The following is a 20,571-nucleotide window of genomic DNA, read 5'->3' as shown; positions in this document are numbered from 1 at the left end:
GGGAAAGCAAATATCCTCCCAATGAGGTTTAAAAAAACATACCTGTATGGGGATTTTGGTTCTCCCATACCTACTGTAGTTCTTTATTTCAAGTGTTTTGAAAACATTCTTAAAATAACTACATCTCGCTAAGTGCCTTAATTGACATTGACTGTGGTGGACATTCTTGACAACTGGGAAAAGCAGACCATCATAGTAAGTTAGGTTAATACTGCCCTGACGGACAGCTTGTGGTATTAGTGCTCTTCTGTATTTTTCCCTTGCAGAGATAGTTTGTTGGACCTGGATGGAAAGTGTGAGAAGGACAACTCCTTGCACAAAGAGGTTCATAGGCTGGTCAGTCATGTTAGTAGTCGCTTCGATGCATTCCTGCCCCAGTGGGAGCGATCTCAAAAGGAGCAATCACAGATTCTGCAGACCATCAAGGAACTGCAGGCCAGCACTGATGACATCTTATCCAGGTACTGTACAGCCACTGACATATTGCAAGAATGTTTCTTCTGTACTAGCTGTGAGGCTGATCATCTTAAATACTTTTTTAGTTCCATTTCTTTCTAATTTTGTAGTTAGTTTGGTTCCCGGTAACTTTAGTTTTGTAAAGGGTTTTGTCAATTTGAATCATTTACAGTGGTAAATCCCAGTCCAGTTACATCCATCTTCCTCCTTCATCCTATGGACTGGAGTCTAACTTGAAGCTCATCCTATGAGGTCCCGGTTGTGGACTGAATCACCCTTTTTATTTTCATGGCCAAACCATGGTTGTCTATGCATAGTTCACCACCAATACCCCTGGCTTAGCCTTGTTTTTGGACACTGATTTGCCAGGGTCCTATTGGTTTCTTCGTTGGGCATGTAGCCAAGAAAGGGCTGCACTTGATTAAGAGTATAGTTTATAGCCCCAATATCTTCTCAAATTGTGGGTAGATTCCCAATCATGAAAGTACTGGAAGTGGCGACAGCGGAGGAGGAATTCATGCCTGGACCAACCTAAGCATGTTGCCATATCCAGTAGAGTTGAGGGATGAGTAGCTCTAATACTTAGTTTACAGGTAATGTTGACAGGAATCTGTCTCTAAAACGCAACTGATGCAGTGCTGGTCCATGGACACCTGCAGTGGAATAAGAAACCTTGGAGAGAAGAACATTTCTAAATACAAACTGCAATCCAATGAAAAATTGATGCCTTTTTTCCAGTAGAAAGAACATCTAGCCAAGAAACATAAAAATTGTGTGCAAGTTTAGATAAAACAATACGGCTATATTCTGTAAAAACAGTTCAAATGAAAATCTAATTTACATGGAAATCTGTCAAGACTTTATACAAAAGAGTAACTCCCCTGAGTCACTTTAGCCTCATAAAAGGCTATGTAGGAGTTAAGAGTAACATGTTGCCACTTCCAGAAACTCAGTGATTCAACAAGCTGATGTCCTAGCCACCAGAGAGCCACTTTCCATACCTCAATGGCAAGGTTACTGGTGGCCATGGGTTCTTAAGGCATATGATATAGAATTACTGACCCAAAATTCATAACTCATGCTAGGTGGGGTTGCATGAAGGCCAAGTAAATATGCGATCGGGTTTCAAGATGTTGCTGAACTATTTTACTTTGCAATAAATATAACTCTTCCAGATAATTTCTCACTAATTGCTCAAGGATAATATTTAAAAAGTCAGCTTTCATTTGGGAATTGGCCATTGAAGGAACACATGAAAAAATACTATTTTGACTAGTTGAACAACTGGCCCTCTCACTTTGTTTCCAAAGGAAAAACACTGAGAAATATGCCATGGTTGCCCCGTGCAGTCCCTTTTGGCTGCCTGCATAATGACTAGATTGTCAGTCGAGAGAATGGGATTTTGTGGGATAACACCAGTTCATAAGGATTTATTCTTATCAGCGAGTGAAGGGATGGAAGATAGCACTTCTACCCCTCCATACAGTTAGACCAGACACATGCACAACTAGAAGGAGCAGGGAGTTTTGTAGATTAGGTAATCAGGATCTGCCTGTTTGGGAAACAACGGATTCAGCATAAATGATGTTCTTCTTTTGAATTTGTATAATTTTCCGAATTTGAGTTGTCAAACAAATAGAAAAATGTTCTCCAAACAAGAGAAGAAAACGTTTTCACAGTCAAAGTCTACTCTTTGCCATCCAGTAGCCATTAGGATCCCTCAGAGTTGACCGGAGTATCAGGTCAATCCATTTGGGGTCACACTCATGTTAGGAAGAAAATCTACAATAAAGCTTGGTGTAAGTGCGACTGGTGTTCTTCTGCCTCCTGATTCTGCACACCCCATACTTGTGTTGCACAATGGAGATATCCTGATGTAGACCCCAGAATCGCATCATCATAGTCAATTGGCACAAAGTGGTGATATAAGTGGCACATAGTTCAGTCTCTTAACGCTTGACCTTGAGTATATTTGTTGTAGCCAAGGCATTCTTTACTCTAAGGCACGGTTATCCAGTGTTAGTCCTAGAAATCTGGATCCATTCCAGATTTCTGGATACTCCCTGACTCTGTGAGAGAGTTCTATCTAGATCCAATCTATGTAAATGTATCTCATGATGAAAGCCTAAAAAACACTGCCATTTACTATGCCCTCCTGGCCTTACACTAGTAAAGCATGTTATAAATGCTTGGAACTTGCAGAGTTAGAAACTAACAGTTTGATTCAGGTTGTTGACATGCATGAACGTCCTACTGAGACCAAAGGTTGAAACATCCAAGACTCCATGGTCACCGACTCTATGACTCCATCCAAATTCACTAAATATTGGTGGTTAACTAGCGCTCACATCTTAAACACAGAACAGACCTCCATTTTAATGATTCTGCTGGCAGAGCATGTCAAGACGTCCTGGAAACTGCTGTTCATCTCTCGGTTCGCTTTCCTATACCAAAAAGAGAGTTGATTCATCTGAGTTTCCCTCATGTCAAGTCTGGAAATAGGCTCCTCTTGGTAACTGGAAGGCAAATGGGGCCACATGGGACACATCTCGAAGTACCCAATGGAATGGCAGAATCATTTCTTCCTTGAGTGTTGTGGGAGTCTGGGTGGGAGCAGCTGGTGCTTTGATCTTTACAGGGATGGGAAACACTGTGCCTTTTGGCCTGTTGAGCTGACTCACAATGAACTCCATTCTTGAGATAGAAGCAGCAATGACTCTGATTGATTCACCAATAGACCTTGCTGGTGAAAACTCATGCGCACATATTGTATATTTTGCCAATCTGTGCCCATTGATGATCTTCTTACTAGGCAATCACTTAAGTATGGTAGCTATGAATAACCTGACAGCTCTGATACAGTGATTGGATCTATGACCTTGGAGAAAACCGTAAGCACCAAATTCAGTGCAAATTGCAGCATGAGGTTCTTGTCGTGAACTTTCCGGCCTCAATGTTGAGTAAGTTGGAATGCAATAATTTACTTGGGATGTAGAAATAAACATCTTCGACCAAATCTCTGTTTTGCTGTGATAAGAGAATTTGGGTCACCATTGCTATTTCAAGCTTCTCAAAAGGAGGAATTTGCTCGACTAGTAAATATCTAGGCTGGCATGCAGATCTGTGCTCCTAATTTCACTGAGGAGTATCTGAAATGGAATCCCTGATCTGCCTCCAAAGGTCCATGGTCTCTAGTCCATCACTTGCATGAGAAGAAAGTAAAAAGAGCGGATGAGCGAGTAAGTGGAAGTGTTAATCCTTTATCCACAACCGGGAGTCAGTGGTCTTGGGTAATATCTCTACTGGCTCACACAAAGAAAGCCTGGAGCTTCCACTGAGAAAGGATCCCCAAGGATGGTGAAAAGTACTTTCCCATGCAGAAGTCAGTTCTGTTTCATGACCTTCTGGTAGGAGAGCAGAACACTCTGATGACGCATTATTTGGTTAATTAAAGGAATGCTCAAACCTTGACCTACATTGGAAACAGATTGTAGATGCCTCAGTGACCTAGTCACTGCCATCATAGTTCTAAGGCACCCACTCCACTAGAATCCAATGATAGGACACCCAATTCGTTGGAGTAAACATGGTGAGATGTTGAAATATGACCTACACAGTAACCCACCCATAATTAGTACCTTAATTTCAAACACCAGCACAAGTACAATTAACCAATAACCAGCTGCACAACTGCCACTAACCCTTAGTCTTTTGTGACACCACAAGTGGCGTGTAAGTAGCTGCGTAGCTGCAACCAGTCTAAGACATTGAAACAAGATATACCTGACCACAATGCTACTGTTAACCAATAAACAGCTGCACAACTTAAATCAGTGATGCAGCCATGATTAATGGTGCTCTAGAACTAACAATACAGAGTTAACTACAGAAAGTAGCTTTTATTTTGTGGGTTAAATGCAGCTCTGCAATATATAAATTGACACATTTGCGTAGTATACAATTTTCAATAGAATAAATAAATCTACAAGAGATGCATTAAAACAGCACATACTGAAGTCAGAAACCACTGCCACTGTACACTTTTCACAAGTACTAATCATAAGCAAAGTAAGTGATTCAGTCATTTCCCTGTGTATAAACCAAAACATAAAGCTGGGAGTTTACAACATGTCAGAAGTTGCCTGCATCTGTATGTATGTTCATGGTAAGTTTGCAGCTGGTTGTCCGTTCGCTGCAGGCCAGTGTCTGGGTATGTGTTGGTGATAGCTATGCATCTCATTATGTCAGTTGAATCTGTGGTGCTAGTAATGGATTGCCTTCTGATGTGCACCTTGCAGCTGGTTACAGAGTGGCTGTTGCTTGGTATCTAAATAGGTAGGATGAAGTTGTGTAACCGATTACTGATTGGCAACTAGCATAAGCCAGTTGTAGTATGCAGTTGGTTGTGGTTTGACATAAATCTGTAGCTTGGTGTGCTGTGGATGCGTAACTGGTTATCTGTTCGTTGTAGTTGTGCAGCTCGTCATTGTTTAACTTTAGGTTATGGGTTGGCTTTAGCTAAGTAGCTACATAAATATCAGTTGAAGCTGTGTATTTATGTATAATTGTGCCTATGTAGGGTTGCTCTATCTGTACAGTGGTTTCTAATGTAAATAGAATTTTGCGGTTGGTTATAGGCAGGTTGTAATGTATAGGTTTGTTGTAGTTCATTGTGGCTTAGCGCTAGCTGTCTACTAAATGCTTGTCATGCACTCTCATCAGTCTGCTTCTAGATGATACAGCTTAGATATTTGTTCTGATTACTGTTGTCACAATCTTTCGTTTCAGCATAAAGAGAATTTCTCTGTCCATCAGTCAGCTGCGGACGGACATGGACGGCCTTTCTCAACTGAGACCACTGTTAGACGATGTGTCCAAAATGTCAATGCTGAAGATCCAAGAAGCACCTGAGTCAGTCTTACCTGGATTCTCCAGATATTCCAGGTACCAGAACATATTTCATATTGGTGGAAAGGGATATCATGCAGTCAATGGAAGGCACCTCTGCTAAGGGTGGGTAGGGAAGCAGCGCAGAATACGACAGGTTCATTACGACAGATGAGTTAGGGATGCACTGTGTTTCCCTGACTGCTAGTGCATTACTATCAATTACATATAAGGTGCTGGTGTAGTCGAAGCAAGAAAAGTGTTTTTTGGGGGTTAGGAAAAAAGTTAAGCTGCCTAGCTTTGATCACCTTTTCACATACAGCATGTCTGTAAGTAGCAGGTTTCTTCGAAGATATTTCTAATCTGCTCAGGGAATCTCGGTCTCTGCTACAGCTACGTATCCATGTACTGTTTAGACTCTAGGGAAGCTTCGTACCTTAGAAATATCATAGAACCTGTCATAATAATATGGAACAAGGGTGGACTCAAGACAGTGCTTTCACTCAGTCCATGCGGTGAATATGGATCACTCTTCATGTGTCCAGTAACTTCATACGCTGTCCAAGCAGTAAATAGGAATCACTCCCCATGCATCTACTGACTGCATACTCTGGCCAAGCACTGAATAGTGATCACCCTTCATACGTCCACTAACTTGTCTATTCGAGCAGTAAATATGAATCACTCTCCATGCATCTACTGACTGCATACTCTGGCCAAGCAGTACATATGGACCACTCTCCATGCATCTACTGACTGCATACTCTGGCCAAGCAGTAAATATGGATCACTCTCCATGCATCTACTGACTGCATACTCTGGCCAAGCAGTAAATATGGATCACTCTCCATGCATCTACTGACTTCATACTCTGGCCAAGCAGTAAATATGAATCACTTTCCATGCATCTACTGACTTCATACTCTGGCCAAGCAGTAAATATGAATCACTCTCCATGCATCTACTGACTTCATACTCTGTCCAAGCAGTAAATATGAATCACTCTCCATGCATCTACTGACTTCATACTCTGTCCAAGCAGTAAATATGAATCACTCTCCATGCATCTACTGACTTCATACTCTGGCCAAGCAGTACATATGAATCACTCTCCATGCATCTACTGACTTCATACTCTGGCCAAGCACTGAATAGTGATCACCCTTCATACGTCCACTAACTTGTCTATTCGAGCAGTAAATATGAATCACTCTCCATGCATCTACTGACTGCATACTCTGGCCAAGCAGTACATATGGACCACTCTCCATGCATCTACTGACTGCATACTCTGGCCAAGCAGTAAATATGGATCACTCTCCATGCATCTACTGACTGCATACTCTGGCCAAGCAGTAAATATGGATCACTCTCCATGCATCTACTGACTTCATACTCTGGCCAAGCAGTAAATATGAATCACTTTCCATGCATCTACTGACTTCATACTCTGGCCAAGCAGTAAATATGAATCACTCTCCATGCATCTACTGACTTCATACTCTGTCCAAGTAGTAAATATGAATCACTCTCCATGCATCTACTGACTGCATACTCTGGCCAAGCACTGAATAGTGATCACCCTTCATACGTCCACTAACTTGTCTATTCGAGCAGTAAATATGAATCACTCTCCATGCATCTACTGACTGCATACTCTGGCCAAGCAGTACATATGGACCACTCTCCATGCATCTACTGACTGCATACTCTGGCCAAGCAGTAAATATGGATCACTCTCCATGCATCTACTGACTGCATACTCTGGCCAAGCAGTAAATATGGATCACTCTCCATGCATCTACTGACTTCATACTCTGGCCAAGCAGTAAATATGAATCACTTTCCATGCATCTACTGACTTCATACTCTGGCCAAGCAGTAAATATGAATCACTCTCCATGCATCTACTGACTTCATACTCTGTCCAAGCAGTAAATATGAATCACTCTCCATGCATCTACTGACTGCATACTCTGTCCAAGCAGTAAATATGGACCACTCTCCATGCATCTACTGACTTCATACTCTGGCCAAGCAGTAAATATGAATCACTCTCCATGCATCTACTGACTTCATACTCTGGCCAAGCAGTAAATATGGACCACTCTCCATGCATCTACTGACTGCATACTAAGGCCAAGCACTAAATATGGATCGCTCTCCATGCATCGACTGACTGCATACTCTGGCCAAGCAGTAAATATGAATCACTCTCCATGCATCTACTGACTTCATACTCTGTCAAAGCAGTAAATATGGACCGCTCTCCATGCATCTACTGACTGCATACTCTGGCCAAGCAGTAAATATGGATCACTCTCCATGCATCTACTGACTTCATACTCAGTCTATGTAGTAAATATGAATCACTCTCCATGCATCTACTGACTGCATACTCTGGCCAAGCAGTAAATATGAATCACTCTCCATGCATCTACTGACTTCATACTCTGGCCAAGCAGTAAATATGAATCACTCTCCATGCATCTACTGACTGCATACTCTGGCCAAGCAGTAAATATGGATCACTCCCCATGCATCTACTCACTGCATACTCTGTCCAAGCAGTAAATATGAATCACTCTCCATGCATCTACTGACTGCATACTCTGGCCAAGCAGTAAATATGAATCACTCTCCATGCATCTACTGACTGCATACTCTGGCCAAGCAGTAAATATGGATCACTCTCCATGCATCTACTGACTTCATGCTCTGTCCAAGCAGTAAATATGAATCACTCTCCATGCATCTACTGACTTCATACTCTGGCCAAGCAGTAAATATGAATCACTCTCCATGCATCTACTGACTGCATACTCTGGCCGAGCAGTAAATATGGATCACTCTCCATGCATCTACTGACTTCATACTCTGTCCAAGCAGTAAATATGAATCACTCTCCATGCATCTACTGACTTCATACTCTGGCCAAGCAGTAAATATGAATCACTCTCCATGCATCTACTGACTTCATACTATGGCAAGCTGTAAATATGAATCACTCTCCATGCATCTACTGACTTCATACTCTGGCCAAGCAGTAAATATGAATCACTCTCCATGCATCTACTGACTGCATACTCTGTCCAAGCAGTAAATATGAATCACTCTCCATGCATCTACTGACTGCATACTCTGGCCAAGCACTGAATAGTGATCACCCTTCATACGTCCACTAACTTGTCTATTCGAGCAGTAAATATGGATCACTCTCCATGCATCTACTGACTTCATACTTTGGCCAAGCAGTAAATATGAATCACTCTCCATGCATCTACTGACTGCATACTCTGGCCAAGCAGTAAATATGAATCACTCTCCATGCATCTACTGACTTCATACTCTGTCCAAGCAGTAAATATGAATCACTCTCCATGCATCTACTGACTTCATACTCTGGCCAAGCAGTAAATATGAATCACTCTCCATGCATCTACTGACTGCATACTCTGGCCAAGCAGTAAATATGAATCACTCTCCATGCATCTACTGACTTCATACTCTGGCCAAGCAGTAAATATGAATCACTCCCCATGCATCTACTGACTGCATACTCTGGCCAAGCAATGAATAGTGGTCACCCTTCATACGTCCACTAACGTGTCTATCCGAGCAGTAAATATGGATCACTCTCCATGCATCTACTGACTTCATACTCTGGCCAAGCAGTAAATATGATTCACTCCCCATGCATCTACTGACTGCATACTCTGGCCAAGCAATGAATAGTGATCACCCTTCATACGTCCACTAACGTGTCTATCCGAGCAGTAAATATGGATCACTCTCCATGCATCTACTGACTTCATACTCTGTCCATGTAGTAAATATGGATCACTCTCCATGCATCCACTGACTGCATACTCTGGCCAAGCAATGAATAGTGATCACCCTTCATTCGTCCACTAACGTGTCTATCCGAGCAGTAAATATGGATCACTCTCCATGCATATCCTGACGACATTCTCTGGCCAAGCAGTAAATAGTGATCACTTTTCACGCGTCTACTAACTTCATGCTATGTCCATGCGTTGAATATGGATCCCTCTTCATGCATTTAATAACTTCACCCTCTGTTAAGTGAATTGCATCACTCTCTGCGTCTAGTAACTTCAGACTCTGACCAGGCAGTGAACAGTGATCTACTACCATGTGCTTCACTGCAACTTCTGTCTCCTCTGTGAATTTGGATCAATGTCCATGCATCTACTAACTTCGCACTCTGGCCAAGTAGTGAATAGTGGTCACTCTAAATACGTCCACTAACGTGACAATCTGGCCGAGCAATAAATATGAGTCACTCTCCTTGCACCTACTAACTTCTCCTCAAAGACAAAGCCCCATAAATCTTGAAAAGAATTTAGATGGAGAATGAACACGAAAGAGGCCCTGCAGATGTTGTTCTTCTGGCAGCATTTGTTGTGTTTTCAAAGACGGTCACATATCTCTGGACCACCTTAGTGAGGCATTGCTAATGGCCAGCACCCCACTCCAAAACATGGTAAAGCACCACTGCTGTGATCTATGGTTGATACCGACCGATTACCCACCCTTATGCCACTGCTGGCACATCATTTAACAACCAGCCATCTAGATGTCTTAAATTATTGGCCCCGTAAACGTTAGTTGTGTTCCCCCCTTTACATAGCCCTGGGATAGCTACTTATTTTACCGTCTCACTGGGGAAATCTGGGGTAGTAATTTTAGCATTGAAATCCTCCATCGTTATATAATCATTCCATTAACATGTTCCTACAGTAAAAGTTTAAGTTTCAGATTAAGCTGTTTTTTTTCCAGAGTTTTATATAGCCCGAGCTTGAACCGAAGGTATCTGGTATCAAAGCGCTTTACATGAGCACCAATAGCATTACATAAGGACACATTCATTTTTGTTAGGCACTGGAGAGATTAAGGGCCAGATGTACGACGCTTGCATTTTGCGCCCCGCAAATTGCGTCGCTTTTCAACTCGCAAATTGCGTCACTTTGCAACTCGCAATTTGTGACACTGTTTGCGATTCCCAATGGGGTCGCAAATTGCATGCCTCATCAATATTCATGAGACAAGTGCAATGTGCGACCACATTGGAATGGCTAGCACTCACAGGGATGGTGGCCTGCTGGGGTCAGCAGACCACCATGTCTGTGACTGCTTTTTCAATAAAGCAGTTTTTTTTAATGCAGCCCATTTTCCTTAAAGGAAAACGGGCTGCATTTAAAAAAAGAAAAATTTTACTTTTCAGTTTCAATTTTTAAGGGCAGGCTGTGGTCCCTGGGATCCCTGCCTGCTCTTAAAAAATATTTTCGCACCCATTCACAAAGGGGAAGGAGTCCCCTGGGGACCCCCTCTCGTTTGCAAATGGTTTACCACCTACTTGAAGTAGGTGGTAAACTGCGAGTGTTTTGCGACCACAAATGTGGTTGCAAAACAATGGAACATACCATTTGAACTCGCTATTAGGAAAGGACGCCCCCTCCTAATAGCGAGTCGTAAACGCTATTTTGCGAGTCTGTGACTCGCAAAATGGCATTGGTACATACCACCACTGTTTTTTGCAGTCACAAAAGGGTTGAATACACTTTTGCGACCGCAAAAAACGTCATACATCTGGCCCTAAGTATTATGCACAGGATCATTGCTAAGACACGAACCTGGTTCCCCAGATTGGAGGTCGACCGCCCTAGCCCTTAGACCACATCCTCTCCCCTATGGTTATTCATCTAATTTAAATCAAAAGGTCCTGTTTGATAATATGAATTAATAATGAGAAAGGCTTTAATTATCACCTCTTACATCACTCTTAGTCTTAACATGTATTGCCAAATAAAAATCAGTCCATAATAGCACAACAGGATTTCTCAGTACTTGATTCTTAAAACTTAAAACAAGGGGGGAGGAGCCTAGCCTGCAACAGAGATGGCCGCCTGAGCCCTCGGCTCCGCCGACTCGTCCGCTTCCCTCCCGTACCGCTTCTTCTCCTGATTGCGGAATCGTGCCTGTTGTGCGGTAACGGGTCTGGGAGGCGACGCTGCATCCGATGGTAGGCTCCCCGTCATTCCTCCTGCACTGGGAATGAAGAAATGCCCTGAACTCCTGCAGACGGCTGCTGAGTGGGTCCGGTCCTTTGTTCTCGGCAGCGTCCGGCTAGAAGGCAACAACAGCGGCCATTACATGAGAATCTGAAACCGCCGGCGAGACGCGACAAACCACCGAGACCCTCAGAAGTGGCGCAACAGTTTCTTTTGGAGTCTCGCCGCTACGCTGCTTTACTACCGCCGTGGCAACAAATGTATCCCCCTTTTTGGAAATTTCTCTTTGATTTCTCGCTACGTAGTGTAATGGAAGGGGCCATTTGTATTGAGTGATCGGCGCTTCTACACGGCGCCTGGTTGGACCGTCACTGTGCTGTCCCTGTGCGTGGCGCTGGACTAGAGGTTGCTGCCCTGTCCCCGTGGTTTGGCCCTGTCTTTCTGGGAGCTGACCGACTAAACAACGCCTGGACATGTATGCTAAAGACTGGGCTCGAGGGTCGCCACACGCTTGCGGATTCCGGGGACAGGGAGCTGGCATCTCTTCCTCTCACGTTATGCCCGTGAGCATCGGCGACGTCCTGGAAGCTTTGGCTGCTATGCGAGCTGCTTTTTGTTCCAACGCCCGTGACCTGGAGCGCCGGTTGGACGACGCTGTGCCCGTTCTCTCCTTGGCTGACCGGACGGGCGGCTGTGCGCGGAGCGGATCGCCGAGCCCAGGACTCGGCAGTCGTGTGCAGCCTCTCCGGGGAGACGTAGAGGAACTGACTGTGAGTGCACCTAACATCACCGCCGCTCGGACTGTCGTAACTATGGAGGACACAGTGCATTCTATATTTGGACGGAAACTAGAAGTTCGCCGTCGGATGCCAGGACTACCACCGCCAGCGGGTGCTGCTGACAAGATTGCTCTGCTTACTTTGAACATGTTGCCCGGGAGTGAGTTGCCTAATTTCGGTGGACTATCACTGTACGCCTGCCCGTACTGCACTCTTGGGGATAACACTGTCCGGTTTTGGATGGCGATTACTGGCTGTTGCCATCTCTCTAGGTGGTCACATCGGATGCTCTTCCTACTCTACGGGGCTACGCCGCAACTGCACTTTGCTGGCGCACTGGAACGTAGGGGTCAGGGTTGAGTTTGTCTTTTTCTAGCCTTGATACCGGTAACTACATTCCTGGGACTGTGCTGGACTGACGAGGAAGCTGGACTTTGGGTATGGTTTGCATAGGGGTCCGGGAAGTGATGGCCGGATACACTCCTGTCGATTATTTTTGTTATCATGGGTTGGCCCTCCTCCGTTGATAAATTTTTTGCACCGTTCTTGCGGGTGGGGCAGCCGGGGACCTAGTTCTCTCTGAGTGACCGGACATGTATCGGTGGTGCTAGAAGACTATTGCGGGGGATTACGCTTATCAATCATGGCTTGAAGATTCCTTGTTGATATTTTGGATGTTTCGGTTGGGTGTTGCTGCCTTACTTACCCTGCGCGCTGCTGCTGTGACCCCAGTTTTCTCGTCATATTGGGCATGTTATTATTATCGGGTGTCAGACTACTGTTGCTATTATTGGTGCGAGATGGCGGAGCTGGGGGACGAATAGTGGGCTCCTCCCCACCTTTCTTACTCTTATGAGAGTTTTAGGCTTCTATCCTTTTCTTACTCTCTATATTTCGGGACTCCTTTTCTTGGGCGACAGGCACACTGCTAGGGGGGGACAGGCCGTAGCCAGCTGCAGGGGTGCAGGGTGGGGGGTACTTGGGGGGTGGGGTTGCTTTCTTTTTTGTTTTTCTTTTTTGTTCTATGGGCCTTCTATTCTTTGTCCTTTTTCCTTCCCTGGGGTTTAGACGTTCCTTTCTGGGTGCCACGCAGCGACTCTGGTGTTTTCTTTTGCTATAAGACTATCTATCCTGACTGTCCAACACCAGTATTGACTTGTTGTGCTACGATATCCTGCTTATGTCTATCCTACAAGGAAAACTTTTAAAACTAGACCTCAGTCCTTCTGTAATGTATCCTCTGTGCTTTCAGTAAGTTGTAATGTACCGTATGTGTGAGCCCCCCGGGCTCCTTGTTGACTTGTATTTGCCTTTTTTCTATCAATAAAGGTCTTAAAAAAAAAAAAAAAAAAAAAAAAAAAAACTTAAAACAAATAACTAAGCAACCATGTTGGCCTGACTTCATTTGATTTGCAGTGAAAGAATAATCTAATAATTTAAAATCTTCAACTTACCAGTTTTTTGGAGCAACAATATATCAAATGTGTAATAGGTTTAAGAAATTCCATACAGTTAAGGTGTTTGTTTTCCAGTGTTTCAAGATACCTATTTACTACAAAAGTTAAGGGCGCTGCCTTGGTCAATGACAGTTTTTGTTGGGCATGCTACTAGCTGTGGCCTTCCATTCAAAACCTACATCTTTCAGGACTAAATGGTTATTACTTAATCTGAATCTGGCCCATTTTATTCTAGTTTTGGGCTAGTTTATCTCTTAAGAGAGAATAACATGCTAAATTGTAATTTACCATGGGATTTATTAGAACCCCTAAGGACTGAACACATCTCATTGTTCTTCACATTAGTTTGTTTTTCTTCGTAAAAATGTCGGGGTTCGCACTTTGTTTTCCACATTTGAAGGCCTAATAGTATCTTAACCCAAAATGCATTGCTTTTCTCTATACAACCCAAAAAAGTTGCATATATTTTTCGTAGCTAATTATAGTCTTATAGTTATCAGAAAATTGGCAATCTTACCTTCAATAGTTTATACAAACTGAATATCATTAGATTATAGTACAGATAATTGAGGAATGGTATGATAACTCTATAGCACTATAGTATGATTAATACACTGACATGTTTTTCTGCTTGATTGTTGGTCTCAATATTGGAGTCTCAGTGTAATGTACCTGGTTTTTCCCAGTAATGTTTGGTCTTTTGATGCTTTGTGTCCTTATGTTTTTATTTATTTTTCTATCAGTATACAATATGTGTTGTGTGTAGTTATTTCCTTCTATAGCTGTCCAGTCCCTATTTAGTTCTATTGGTTAGAACTGTGGTCTGCAGAAATGTCTTCAACAACTGTTCCACATTCAACAGCAGTTGTAGCATGTTTCTTCAGTTGTGTAATATACTGTGTAATGCAATGGGTGTTGTGTGCTTTTTGTCCTTTCTTCATTTTCATTAACTTAAGTTGAAAACACAATCAATTTCTGACAGGTGAATAATTTTGAGCAGTGTTCTAACGTGGGGCCTGATTACGATGTTGGGCGGAAACTCTCTGCCCGACAAGTCTCGGATGTGAGAAGTTGGCCTGATTCTGATCTGAACAACTCGTGGTCAGAGGTTATGCCAGACCAATTACGATGCGACCGAACACTGTTTGTTCGGATTCCAATTGATTTCTATGGGAGCCCGTGTCCCACCTGACAACACAGGCTCCTATGGGGAAATGGGGTGTTTACAGAAAACCCTGCACCCTGTGGCGGGCACCCCATTGTGCCTGCCACACAGTGCAGGGTTTTACAGAGGGGTCCCTTGGGTACCTCCTCAGCCCCCAACCGTAGACCGAAGGGTGAAAGGGGCCCTGCTAGGGGCCCCCATAGTCAGTTTCCGACAGCCTTTTCGTGTCGGTTAGGCTGACTCGGAAAGGCTGTTGGAACCCGACATCGTAATCGCTCGCTCGGAAACACTGTCTGTTGAGCTGTACGATGCTGATCCGACCGACACGGATGCTCTGAGAGCCCTTCGGAAGTGATTTGGAAAACCGTGCGGTTTACAAACCGACCGCGAACATTGTAATCGCGGTCAGGCGGATTGTAAACAGACCGAGTCGGTCGGAAGGGTTCTGACAAGGTCAAGGAGATTCCATATGTTGGGAGGAGGCTTTCCGACCGACATCGTAATCGGGCCCTTGGTGTCTCTTGTTTTTTACCTATGTACCTGATATGTCGCTTATGTGCATAGTAGGGTGACTAGCGTCATTATAAATATCTATTTGGGAAATTATTGACATATCAAGAACTGTTAATAGAAGCTCTGTTTTCTTCTTGATTTTGGAATTCAATGATGTGCATGCACTAGTATAAGGCATTTAAGAACTTTATATAACACAAACTTGACCTGAACAAAGGTGGCAGAGTTCTTTACAAAAAGGTAGTTGCTTACAAATTTGAGATTATATATATATTGTATAACGTGGTTGAAAATATAATTGATGACTAGTTGTTTTTGATGGCAAATCTCTATATGTATGTATTTTGTAATATTTCTATAGCACAAAACTAACTGCTTAGGAAAAGACGGCTATACAAAGGACATGCCACAGTGGGGATACATGAGGTGGGCAAAGGGGAAAGAGGGAGAAAGTTAAGCAAGTGAATGGAGTGAGATGTTATTTAGGGGTTGCAGCTTCTTGTAACCCCTGGCACTTCCTTTATGACCCCTGGCCTCAGAGGCTACAAAGGATGCAACCGGAATCGAGGAACAAGCATTTTCCGTCAATCAATCAATAATTTGTAGAGTGCTGATTATCACCCGTTAGTGTATCCAGGCGCTGGGGGTGCTACTGCTGGGAGTTGTCACTCGAACATCCAGGTTTTTAGACCATCTCTGAACTTCTGTGGGGTTGGTGCAGTCCAGAGGTGGAGTGTTAGGCCAGGTCTGCGCGGCCGGGTAGGAAAAAGTGCGGCCGCCGCATCTGCTTTTGTGCAAGCGGGGTAACAGAGGCAGAGGATAGGTGTCTGCCTGGTTGGTGTAATTTCAGTCTGTGGTTGAGGTAGGCTGGTCTTTTTGTTGTGCATGGCCTTGTAGACATGGGTCAGAAGTTTGAACTGGCACCTTTTTTTGGACGGGAGCCAGTGGAGCGCTATGAGGTGTGGGGTAATGTGGGCACTTCTCTGCAAGTTGAGCGTGAGCCTGGCTGCCTGGATGGTGTGCAGTCTATTCAGTAGTTGTGAGGTGTTGCCATGTAGAGGGAGTTGTCTTTGTCCAGGCAGCTGGTGATGAGGGCTTGGGTGACAGTGCATCTGGTGCTGATGGGGAGCGATTTTAATATTTTCCAGAGCATGCAGAGGGTGAGGAAGCAGGGTGAGGAGACAGCGTTCATCTGCTTCATCATGGTGAGCTTGTTGTCGAGCATGATTCAGATATTTCTGGCATGCTCTGTGGGAGTGGGCAGGGGGCACAGTTCCACTGGCCACCATGTGTCGTCCCATGGGGAGGTGTTGCTCCCAAAGAGGAGCGCCTCTGTTTTGTTTGTGTTTAGTTTAAAGCATTTGTTTTTCATCCAGCTGGCTACACTGGTCCTGCACCTGTGGAAATTGGTTTTGGTGTTAGTGGGTTTTGAGGATAGGGTGAGGATGAACTGAATATTGTCAGCGTATGATATGATGTTCATACCATAGGATTTGACCAAAGTGGCCAAGGGAGCCATATATGTGTTGAACAGGGCTGGACTCAGTGAAGACTTTTCTGGAATGCTAGAGATGATATTCTTTGGGCCTGAGGTGTAAGGCAGGAGGCGGTTGCTCTGGGTAATTCCAGTGATGAAGGAAGTGATCCATTTAAGGTTGTTACCTTGGTTCCACCATCTGATGTAGTCCTTGTAGGAGTGTGTACTGTGACATGGTGTGAAGGGCTGCAGAGAGGTTGAAGAGGATCAGGTCTGCAGTCTCTCTGTGGTCTAGGAGAGGTCTGATGTAATGGTTGGCTGCAATTAGGGCGATTGCTGTGCTGTGATTAGCACAGAATCCCGACTGGGATGCATCCAGGAGGTTGTTGATCACTAGCTGGTTGGAGAGTTGGCTGTTTATTGCTTTTTCCAGGAACGGGAGCAGGGAGATAGGCCAGTAATTCTTGACTTCTTCCGGGTCAGAGGTATTTTTTTTTGCAGAGGTTTTACTTCTGCATGTTTCCATCCTTCTGGGAAGGAGGCAGAGGTAATGGATGAGTTGAGGATGGAGGTGAGTTCCTTACTCATTCAATCAGGGGATTTTAATTGCACAACTCACCCGTGAGGGTCTCAAGGCACTGGGGGCGGGGAAATAGCAGTTCCGTTCAGTCGAAGAACCAAGTCGTAAGGGCCTTCCTGAAGGTGTCCAGGGAGAGGGCGCGTCTGATGTCGATCGGGAGCTCGTTCCAGGTCTTGGCCGCGATGTAGGAGAATGCTCTTCCCCCTGTTCTGGCTCTGTGGATGCACGAGGTTTCGGCGTGGGAGAGTTTGGTAGAGCGTAGGTTTCTTTTGGGTACGTGGAAGGTCATTCTCTCGTTGAGGTATTGGGATCCTGTGTTGTGGAGGCATTTGTAGGCGTGGGTATCTTGAAAGTGACTCTCTTCTCGATGGGGAGCCAGGGAAGGTTCTGTAGGTGTTGGCTGATGTGCTTGTGTCGGGTTTTGCCAAGGATGAGTCTGGCTGTGGTGTTCTGGATCGTCTGGAACTTGTGGAGTAGAGACTTGTTGATGCAGGCGTAGAGGGCGTTTCCGTAGTCCAATCTGCTGGTTATGATTGTGTGGGTGACTGTCTTCCTTGATTCGGGGGGATCCATTTGAAGGTCTTTCGGAGGATGCGTAGGGTGTTGAAGCAGCTGGATGCAACGGCTTTGACCTGCTTGTTCATGGAGAGGGAGGAGTCGAGTACGATGCCGAGGTTTCTGGCGTGGTCCTTGGTGTTTAGGGGGCTGCCGAGTGCGGTGGGCCACCAGGTGTTGTTCCATGCTGACGGGGTGGTTTCGAGCACGAGGACTTCTGTCATTTCCAAGTTGAGCTTCAGGCAGCTGTTGCTCATTCAGGATGCGACGTCCTGCATACCTTCTTGGAAGTTGAGTCTGGTGGTGGTGGAGTCCTTGGTGAGGGAGAGGATGAGTTGGGTGTCATCGGCGTAGGATACTATGCTGAGTCCGTGCTGTCTGATGATGGATGCGAGGGGGACCATGTAGATGTTGAAGAGGGTAGGGCTGGTGATGATCCCTGGGGTACTCCACAGTTGATATCCGTGGGTTCAGAGAGGAAGGGTGGCGTTGCTCTCCAGGTTGAGTTTAGTCACCCCAAATATAGGACTTGGACAGCTCAGAAAGCAGTGATCAGTTTATTTAAAATGTTGGGCATGTACTTTTAGTTTTAAATCTTTTATTTCATTTTATATAAACCAATAACCAACAGTGCCAAATAAGAACTTTGCGTCATTTGGGCTGTGCAAAGCCCTGTGCGTACGGTATCTGAACAGAAATCAAAAAACGCATAATCCCACCCCCTCCCGTACCTTCCCACCCCTCATTCACCGTATGGTATCAAGCCTGTTGGAGTGTTAGAAGGGTGCTAATGCCTACTAAGCCTCATCTGGGGCGACAGAAGCACCAGTCTCCGGTAAGCGTAGTAGGCGTAGATATATAGGGCATGTAAGTTCACGGAATTCGAGTTTGAGTAGTGATAAGAAAGGCTGCCACAGCTCGCTGAAGGTCGGGCCCTTTCCAGCCAATGTGAGTGTTATTTTCTCCATCCCCAGTAAATGCCATAGACATTGTAACAAACCCATGTGTGTGGGGATCTGGGGGGATTCCCAGTGCACAAGAATATTTTGTATAGCTGTTCCTAGCGCAATCCCGATCTGATGCCCCTTTCTAGACTTTAACGGATGTTAGTGGGTTTGGCACCCCTAAGAGCACATAAGCTGGAATTCTTGGCAGTTGGGTATCTAGGTGTGTATTGATCTCGTCCAGTATCTTACTCCGGTATTGTTGTAGGTGTTTGCATTCCCACAGAACATGGACCAACGTACCCCGTTCTCGGCAGCCACGCCAGCAATCTGTGCTCTGTCTGGGGTCAACCTTGTGTATTCGCACTGGGGTGTAGTACCAGTAGGTAGCTACTGTCATCAGAGTTTCTGTCAGCCCCGTATTGCTCGCCATGTGTCTTGCTCTGTGATATATTTCTTTCCATTCTTTTTTGCTCAGTTCACTCCCCAGGTCCTTCTCCCAGCTGGCACAGCTCGCATTGTATGAGTGCTTGTGTCTTGAGTTTAGCATCGTGTAAAGATTGGAGATTAATTTCTTATCGGAAGTTCTGGTTATAAGCCACTTTTTATATTGTGCGAGGTGTCTCTGTGCGCGAGGCCTGTTTTGTGGTTGTAACGCCCAATGTCTAAGTTGCAAGAAGTGCAGCCTTTCTGACTCAGGTATCCCGCAGTCCGACTTGACCTTCTGAAAAGAGAGCACCCCGCTTGAGTCAAAAGGTGTCCTATGGTACAGCATTCTGAGTATCGCCATTGTGTGAACGTGGTCTCGCCCACCCCCGGTCCGAACTCTGGATTACCAAAAAATGGGGTATGGGGGAAGGAAAAGTAGTGAGGTTGTGCTTGGTGCTAGTCTGATCCCATGCTGCCATGATTGTGTGTGTTATAAGAGACATGTACAGGTTTGAGGGTCTGTGTTGCTTTTTAAGAAAAGGGATCTTTTGGAGGGATGTGCCTGCCTCCGCCCGGTCTTGAAACAACCAATGTTTCTCGGATTCTGAACAATTCCTTTCAACCAGGCGTCTCCGTTGTGCCACGTAATATTATAGCTGAAGGTTCGGGATCCCCAGTCCACTCTCGCTAGGTGGCAGGTAGCCAACAGTTTTCTTCATAGGCGGTTTGCGGTCCTGCCAGATAAATTGCAGGACCTCCGTCTGCATCCGGCGGATCAGACCGGGGGGAGGCCGCAAGGGGAGGGTTTGATACAGATACAGAATTTTAGGGAGAACAGTCATTTTTATTGCAGCTACTCTCCCTAGCCATGATATTGGATAATGTTTCCATCTTTGCACGAACTTGGTTGTGGAGGTTGCGATAATTGATAGCGATAGTTGCCTGCAGTGTAGGTGTCATTTGGATACCCAGGTACCGTGCTGTGTGACCATTGTATGGGGTATTGAGCCTGCTAGTCATCTACTATGTGAGGCAGGAAGGAAAGATTAAGTGCAACAAATTTCTCTATATTCACGTTAAACCCCGAAGCTCTCGCAAAGGAGTCCAATTCCATAAGGAAGGCTTCCTGTGAAGTGTCCGGGTCAGCCAAAATCACCAGGACGTCGTCAGTGTAGAGGCTTATAGTGTGGACATCTCCCACAAATGTGACCCCGGTAGTGCGTGTACTCTCCCCCACTCTTTGCGCCAGTGGTTCCATATATAGCGCAAAGAGCAAGGGTGAGAGGGGACAACC

The 20,571-nt window shown here is 44.9% G+C and overlaps 1 protein-coding gene across 1 annotated transcript in view; it reads left to right on the top strand.

Annotated features, from left to right (window-relative positions):
* Positions 1-20,571, top strand: part of TSKS (testis specific serine kinase substrate) — a 332,589-nt gene that overhangs the window by 274,479 nt on the left and 37,539 nt on the right. The window contains exons 6-7 of the mRNA XM_085614340.1: positions 267-461; positions 5,245-5,400. Coding sequence (XP_085470466.1) covers positions 267-461; positions 5,245-5,400 — 351 coding nt within the window. The remainder of the gene's footprint in view (positions 1-266; positions 462-5,244; positions 5,401-20,571) is intronic.

This window comes from Triturus cristatus, chromosome 7, assembly GCF_964204655.1.
Source record: "Triturus cristatus chromosome 7, aTriCri1.1, whole genome shotgun sequence".
NCBI classification, from domain to species: Eukaryota; Metazoa; Chordata; class Amphibia; order Caudata; family Salamandridae; genus Triturus; species Triturus cristatus.
This window is presented reverse-complemented; position numbering and strand designations above follow the sequence as displayed.